Raw genomic sequence first — 8524 nt, 5'->3', positions numbered from 1 at the left:
TTTGTTAAAATATAGGTCAATCGTAATCGGCAGGCTTAAACACATATAAACCGCCCGTATAACCGCCGTATGAACACATCTGCGGATGTTTCTAAATTCAAAATTTTACTATTTCACGTTTATATGTTGAATTCTGCTTAAGCCGGGATGCTAGGGGCGTGGACGGTAATTTGCACTTCCAGTACCGTCCCCATGAACAGGCTCAATCAAACCGAGCCTGCCAACATTTTCAATTTTGCCGTGTTGGGCTTTCTTTAGGGATTCGTATTAACATTTCTATTTTATGATGATCACATCCGTGTTATTTGTGCCGTGTGGCGGCTGTAAAAAAGTCTCCCCGTACATTTAATCAATGATGTTATATTTTCGATCCTTGAAGATCGTTCAGCACGACATTATTGTTGTGCTTGTGGTATTTTTAGTTTCAACTTTTTGGCATTTTCTATAAGGGTGGTTCCAATATCCTACTTGAATAATGCTTGAATCACCCTTAGGATATGTTGCCTGTGCTTTTTAAATTTGTCTTTTGACGTCTTATCTGTGATACGCAGGCTTCATAACCATCTGATCCCCTTTCAAAATTCCATTTTTATTTAGTTCTGCCCCATTGTTTTCTCGTTTTAGGGCTCACGCTTTTTATTACTTGGGGACCATACGCCGCTTTTCATGGAATGGCACGGAAGTTCACATTGAAGGTTCCATGATAACCGCCGTATGAACACATCTGCGGATGTTTCTAAATTCAAAATTTTACTATTTCACGTTTATATGTTGAATTCTGCTTAAGCCGGTTGCTAGGGGGCGTGGACGGTAATTTGCACTTTCCAGTACCGTCCATGAACAGGCTCAATCAAACCGAGCCTGCAACATTTTCAATTTTGCCGTGTTGGGCTTTCTTTAGGGATTCTGTATTTATCTATTTTATGATCACATCCGTGTTATTTGTGCCGTGTGGCGGCTGTAAAAAGTCTCCCCGTACATTTAATCAATGATTTATATTTTCGATCCTTGAAGATCGTTCAGCACGACATTATTGTTGTGCTTGTGGTATTTTAGTAGTTTCAACTTTTGGCATTTTCTATAAGGGTGGTTCCAATATTCCTACTTGAATAATAATGTTGAATCACCCTTAGGATATGTTGCCTGCTTTTTAAATTGTCTTTTGACGTCTTATCTGTGATACGCAGGCTTCATAACCTCTGATCCCCTTTCAAAATTCCATTTTATTTAGTTCCGCCCATTGTTTTCTCGTTTAGGGCACACGCTTTTTTATTACTTGGGGACCATACGCCCGCTTTTCATGGAATGGCACGGAAGTGTCACATTGAAGGTTCCATGATAACCGCCGTATGAACACATCTGCGGATGTTTCTAAATTCAAAATTTTACTATTTCACGTGTTAAATGTTTGAATTCTGCTTAAGCCGGTGCTAGGGGGCGTGGACGGTAATTTGCACTTTCCAGTACCGTCCATGAACAGGCTCAATCAAAACCGAGCCTTGCAACATTTTCAATTTTGCCGTGTTGGGCTTTCTTTAGGATTCTGTATTTATCTATTTTATTGATCACATCCGTGTTATTTGTGCCGTGTGGGCGGCTGTAAAAAGTCTCCCCGTACATTTTAATCAATGATGTTATATTTTCGATCCTTGAAGATCGTTCAGCACGACATTATTGTTGTGTGCTTGTGGTATTTTTAGTTTCAACTTTTTCGGCATTTTCTATTAAGGGTGGTTCCAATATTCCTACTTGAATAATGTTGAATCACCCTTAGGATATGTTGCCTGCTTTTTTAAATTTGTCTTTTTGACGTCTTATCTGTGATACGCAGGCTTCATAACCTCTGATCCCCTTCAAAATTCCATTTTATTTAGTTCTGCCCATTGTTTTCTCGTTTAGGGCTCACGCTTTTTATTACTTGGGGACCATACGCCGCTTTTCATGGAATGGCACGGAAGTGTCACATTGAAGGTTCCATGATAACCGCCGTATGAACACATCTGCGGATGTTTCTAAATTTCAAAATTTTTACTATTTCACGTTTAAATGTTGAATTCTGCTTAAGCCGGTGCTAGGGGGCGTGGACGGTAATTTGCACTTTCCAGTACCGTCCATGAACAGGCTCAATCAAAACCGAGCCTGCAACATTTTCAATTTTGCCGTGTTGGGCTTTCTTTAGGGATTCTGTATTTATCTATTTTATGATCACATCCGTTGTTATTTGTGCCGTGTGGCGGCTTGTAAAAAGTCTCCCCGTACATTTAAGCAATGATGTTATATTTTTCGATCCTTGAAGATCGTTCAGCACGACATTATTGTTGTGCTTGTGGTATTTTTAGTTTCAACTTTTTGGCATTTTCTATAAGGGTGGTTCCAATATTCCTACTTGAATAATGTTGAATCACCCTTAGGATATGTTGCCTGCTTTTTAAATTTGTCTTTTGACGTCTTATCTGTGATACGCAGGCTTCATAACCTCTGATCCCCTTTCAAAATTCCATTTTATTTAGTTCTGCCCAATTGTTTTCTCTCGTTTAGGGCTCACGCTTTTTATTACTTGGGGACCATACGCCGCTTTTTCATGGAATGGCACGGAAGTGTCACATTGAAGGTTCCATGATAACCGCCGTATGAACACATCTGCGATGTTTCTAAATTCAAAATTTTTACTATTTCACGTTTATATGTTGAATTCTGCTTAAGCCGGTGCTAGGGGGCGTGGACGGTAATTTGCACTTTCCAGTACCGTCCATGAACAGGCTCAATCAAACCGAGCCTGCAACATTTTCAATTTTGCCGTGTTGGGCTTTCTTTAGGGATTCTGTATTTATCTATTTTACATTATTGGTAGAACATTTTAATCATAATTAAATAAGGTAAAACAGACATCATCAAATATACCATTATAATTTTGTTTTACGTCATTTTATTTAAGAAAATACATCACTTTCATACATCATACAAATAAACAGGTTATGGTTAATTTGTCAATATTTTGTTAAATTTAATAAAAAAATATCAAGTCAACAACACATATTCGTTTTCACTTCAGTTTTTTTAAACTTGATGTGTATCATTATATAATATAAGGAAACCCCATATTCCGGATTAATTGTTGTAATGTCTTATTTTGGAATAAAACTAATCTTTGCTTGTTTTTTTTTTCTTTTTCTCTTTTAATTATATTCTTCTTTTTTTTTCTTTTTGCCAAAAAGCTTGTTTTAAGACGCTTTAATCTTCACCCTTTGGGTCGAGGACAGTGCATTCCTTAATGAACTGTGGAGCTTGCCTGTAGAATTCTTCTTTTTCAATGACCGCATTTCCTACAAATAGATAAATAAAACAAAATATAATTGTGTGTCTTAAAAGTATGCATTTGAAAGTAGTTCAGTGTAAACTCTCTCCCTACCTTGTTGGACAAACCATGTTCTTGTTTAAGTTTGATGATCTTGAAATAGTCTTTATTTATGTACAATTATAATTTATTTTAACCCAAACTATTGTTCTGGTTTTAAACTTTTATGTTCTCTTGGAAGTATTTGCAGAAAATTCGTTCCGCATATAGAAGAAGGTTTATCTTTCTTTGAACAAGGTGTGTCAAGCATCAAAGGGACAAGTGAATTATCTATTTTAAAATTACAGATATAATTCTCATTTGATAAATTATGAAAAGAAGAATCATAAAATAAATAGCGTGTACATGTACGTTCCAGCTTGCCGGTGAACAGAAGAATATTTACTCTCTTATTCAATATAGATATACTAATTTTATAAGTGTTGCCATGGTTGAGCGGGAGAGCCACCAGGCTGAAAATTTAATCGCCGGACTCTAATCCTTCATGAGCATACATGTGTTACATTGTGAAACAATACATTTCGTTGCTTGGTATTTGTTAGTTCCACGAACGTATCGCAGAATAAATTCGTTATTAAACGAAATATACATTTCTCTGAAATAAAGCACACTCAAACTCAGCTCTCTTTTTTGTTGATGATTCAAACTTCTGTAAATTTTAAAGTAGTAAAATAATATAGTAACTGTAGAAAAAGAATATTATCATATACAAACCATTTCCATCCATGTCGATATATAGTCTTAGTGCCATCTCACTGTCACCAAATATGGCATGCATTTCACCAAGGACAATTTCGTCATTTTTATCCAGATCGTATGTTACAAAGTCGCATGGATCAATTTGGAATGAGACATTATAAAGCTTTTTACCGTTCTGAAATCCATAACATAATTATCTATTTAATTTCAGATAATCTAAGAAACAAAATATGTTTATAGATAATAAAAAAGTGTAATAAATTAAAACAGTAATTTTTTATAATAATCAAGTGTTTTTTGTACAATATAAAACCTGAAGATATATTACGGTTGTCATCTTTTAAAAGGCAATGAGTGCTAAAATATGAAATAATCTATCATGGAATTAAACAGTGTATACAAGGTGTTTATGTTTCGGGCAATTTAACTCAACAAGTACAATCAATAATTTGAGACTAAAGATAGTTACTATACTCGGTACTTAACAAATCAAATGTTACCGTTTTAGCATTTCTTTTAAAACGCCATTCTACAGAAGCCCCGACTTCCCAGTTCCCATTCCCCGAAACAGTTCCATGGATTGAAGTTTCAAAGTTATCGTGGCCTAGAGTATACTCTCCCGTGATATATGGAACTCCGTTTTCCCGTCCAAACTTCGTATTAAATGAATGGTCCCATCTTTTTGTTTTACTGTTACTGTCGCTTCCCCTTCTTAAAATGTCGTCTGTGGACAAACAACCGACAACTAGCATAACTACCAAAAATACCGTCACCTTCTGAAAATACAAATAAAATTATAAGTGATAGTTATTATAATTATTTACTTTAATTAGATTATAAAATGATAATAATAATAGTTATTATTATTATTATTAATGATAGTTATAATTATAATAGATATAAAAACGATTACATTGATAATCATATGGAATGTTGAGGAGTTTACATGTATTAATAAATAGCAATTATAATAATAATATAATTATTATTGCATGCCTCATTAATCACTTGCAGGAATATTAAGAGAAAATGATGAAAGAAAAAAGTATATCTTAAGACTTATAAAAAACAAGTTTTAAGGAAGCGTATAGTCGAAGTGACAATAATGTATTTTAAAAAAGTAACTAGAGCCATGTTTTACATAATTAGTCCCCCCTTTTCGCGAAGAAGTTAGCTTAAGGTTGTACTTTTATACATTTACTTGGTGAGAGGAAATTCTTAAAAGTAGTACAGTTATTGCCATGCTGAGTACGAAAAACAAGTAAATGAAACAAGATAAGGCAATTTAAAGAAATGTTGCACAATTATAATAATGTTAACTACCAATAAAGGAACGTCAGTTATTTATGTATTTATTTAGTTATTCGCCTTAAAAGAGGGGATAAAAATCATTACTGATTGCATCAGTGATACAAATCATTTTGTCACGATGTAAATAAAAGAAATTGAACTTAAGGTTTTAAAAATTCAACGTTTATGTGCATTCTCATCTGTTACCATTTTAGCTGGTGTGTTTAATTTTGACAAGCTCGATTCAGCAGTTTTAGTTTTTCTTAGCAGTGAACTGACTGAATACGATGAGAGTGTTCTCTAAGGACACTACATTAACTGTGTTTACATGTGAAATAAAATCTTACATGCCAATCAATATTTCATGCGTTTTTTTTATTTTTTATTTTATTTTTGGTTGCGTAACAGCAACCATGACATCACATCATGACATCACATTGTTTCTGTTTGGAAAAAAAAGAAATATTTTATCCATTTATGTTTCATTTTTAACATGCTGTGTAGAAGTATGTCTATGATTTCTTTGCCGCTCGTTTTAAATCACATTTAAATGTAAATTATCATTTTTCATTTATTCATGATATTTGCCATTCATAACCTCATTTAGATGAAAAATGTGAAACATATTTTTTTTAATTAGACTGTGAATTGTCGAATTATATTTACACTCTTTGCTTTAAAACATGAAATAAATTCAATTACTCCTGTATATTTTTTTCAAAAATGCAGAAACAAAATATATGATAATTTAAAATATATAATTTGTTTCAAAGTTAAGAAAGTATCACTCACCATGGTCTCTGTCTTCTTTTACGAAAGGTATCAGTAGCACAAAGATCGAGATTGATGGAAATACGGACATATACGCCCTTTTTATAACGATTCAGAGTAGGAATGTAGCGTGCTAAATTATCATTGGCGAACAAAGTGTTATGTAATGCTGTTAAGTGTTCATGTTTGATGTTTCATTGTTTTGCCTGACTATTAAGGCCACATTATATGTGTATCTGTTATTCTTCACGACAAGGGCCACACAATATGATATTTCATCTTTAAAGACTTAAAAATAAAATGGGTTCTAAGTGTATGAATCTGATTTGCATCCAGACGCTTTTCAGTACCTTCAAATGATAGCAAACTCATGTACTGTCTTTTCCTGTCTAAGTCCCCTTTGTCATAATGTAATCAGTAGCTGTTGTGTTTTAAACAATCTAGCATAAATTGAAAATGTGCTTCACGAAACAAATTAATCGATTCTTAAAAACAGATATCATTTTCTTTCTTTAAAAAAACGTACGTAAATATTAATTATAATTATTGTTCAATCGTGATCCTTGAATGGAACTGTCTTCGCTTAATGGCTTTACTGACGGAAAAAATAACCCCTCCTTGAATTGTTACAGGCACGATCTGGCACCTTAATAGAACCACGACTTATAAAATCCGAAAGCTAGCTGAATGGTTTCTTGCACACTAAACAATTCCCTGGCGGGTTTAATCCCAGGATGGGGGACAATTTTGAAGATTAAACGAGTTTAACCACTCGGAACGGGGATCCTACAAATATAAAATGAAAAAAAATTGAAAAAAAAAGGGACTATAACCCATTAACATTTTATAATACATTATACTGAAATTTACGTGACTACAATGCGGGAAAAATGTGTTCCCACTCCTTTATAAGGAAATGGTTTGAAAAATATATATCAAGTACAAACGTTTAATTGGTAAGTTAGAGAGTCCAATGGAGGAATAAGGAACATAGGAACTTAGATGAATAGCAAGTATTTGCAAAAGAAACCTAAGTAATATCAAAGATAATATCATAAATAGGGGAATTACCCTAATGGTGTGGCAATTAATAATATGCAAAAGAAATTGCAAGCCATGTTTGCGTGTTTGTTTATTTTATTTTTCTTTATCATATTAAATAATGTAACACTCTAGCTGTTTATATATTAAATATAATTATAGAAAATTAATGAAGAACAATATTTAAAAGATTTCAACTATTCCGTGTACAGAAGGTTGAAGAACTTTCCAGTTTGAATAGAAGTAATCTTCATTTAGCATGTAATACAATCTCTGAAAAAATGTCATAAAATGGGGTTTAAGAATGTCAAAAAAAAAATATTTTAACATTGTCATAAAAACAATCAGTACAAATGACAAAGAAATATCTGGAAAACTTGTAAACCTTCGGAAGCTTGAAAATTGCAGCGTCGATTTGATTGAGTTGGTTCATGAGGGGTAACTTATAATACAAAAGGGCAAAATCCCTCACGCCCCCTTGCAAATAACATTCGTTTTCTTGCTCTTCATCTTATTCTTTACGCAGTTCTAGAAATTACTAAATGGTATCCTTGTGAGTCATTCAGGGGCATATCATAATGTGCTTTATGAAATAAGCCTTCTCTAAATCTGAGCATGCAACATTTAACCAAAACAAAAAGAAAATTCATAGAGCCAATTGAGCCTTGACATTTTTTAAAATGATATCCATTGGTAACAAAGCTGAACCATCTTTATATTTTTATCATTGTTGCTCTAAGTAAACTATGTCAGGGTTAAAGTCCATTTAAAATTACGTTAAGCCTTTTTTCTTTTTTTCGCAAGCCACGATAAACATTTTAATGGGTGAAAGAAATGGAACGCAGGACTGTCTTATGTGTAGAATGACTAATATTAGCTGTGTTAAATGGCCACTTCTGTTGAGTCTGAGAAACAATATGCTTTGTGAAAAACCCAAATATGCTGGATGTAAACCCCCCAATGTGCTCAGTTATTGAAAGTGTAATGTTGTGTGCTGAGTATTTTATTCAGCCAAGTCCATTGTATTGTTGGGAAAGCCGCATGTTCGTTCTTAAAACAAAATCAGGCATTTTGGTCACAAAATTCTGTTGAGTTAAAATGAAAGTGGTACGGGGTGTTACAGTTATTATGTTCGGTTACAATAACATGCTGTTTTTGGTGCGTGGTTTCTCATTATGTTCAATTATGAAAATAAACAGTTGGGTGGTACTAATCATTTTGTTTGGTTGGTTTGTTCACAATAACTGTATCTTCAGACTCAACAGAAACGAAATTTAAACAAGGTATATGTTTACCTTCTTAACATAAGACTGTCCAGGCGTTCCATACTAAGACATTGTTTTAACGTTTCAGAGGAAATCCTTTGTT

At 33.5% G+C, this 8524-nt stretch overlaps 1 protein-coding gene across 1 annotated transcript; it reads right to left on the bottom strand.

Annotated features, from left to right (window-relative positions):
* Positions 1–2909: 2909 nt before the first annotated feature.
* LOC132725407 (uncharacterized) lies at positions 2910–6254 on the bottom strand. Its single transcript, XM_060710527.1, has 4 exons — positions 6137–6254; positions 4555–4830; positions 4070–4229; positions 2910–3323 (listed from the first exon to the last, which is right to left on the bottom strand). Exons 1-4 carry the CDS (start codon positions 6137–6139, stop codon positions 3232–3234), a joined length of 531 nt encoding a protein of 176 aa, XP_060566510.1. The 5' UTR covers positions 6140–6254; the 3' UTR covers positions 2910–3231.
* Positions 6255–8524: the final 2270 nt, after the last annotated feature.

The sequence above is a fragment of the Ruditapes philippinarum genome, unplaced genomic scaffold (genome assembly GCF_026571515.1).
Source record: "Ruditapes philippinarum isolate M1 unplaced genomic scaffold, ASM2657151v2 ctg776_1_1_1_1, whole genome shotgun sequence".
NCBI lineage: Eukaryota > Metazoa > Mollusca > Bivalvia > Venerida > Veneridae > Ruditapes > Ruditapes philippinarum.
This window is presented reverse-complemented; position numbering and strand designations above follow the sequence as displayed.

Bases quoted from the DNA above. Each gene is read 5' to 3' on its own strand.
- LOC132725407 (XM_060710527.1), bottom strand. The intron at 4,230-4,554 runs GTAACATTTGAT...TATGGATTTCAG, and splicing joins TTAAAAGAAATGCTAAAACG to AACGGTAAAAAGCTTTATAA. The intron at 3,324-4,069 runs GTTTGTATATGA...ATCTATTTGTAG, and splicing joins TATCGACATGGATGGAAATG to GAAATGCGGTCATTGAAAAA.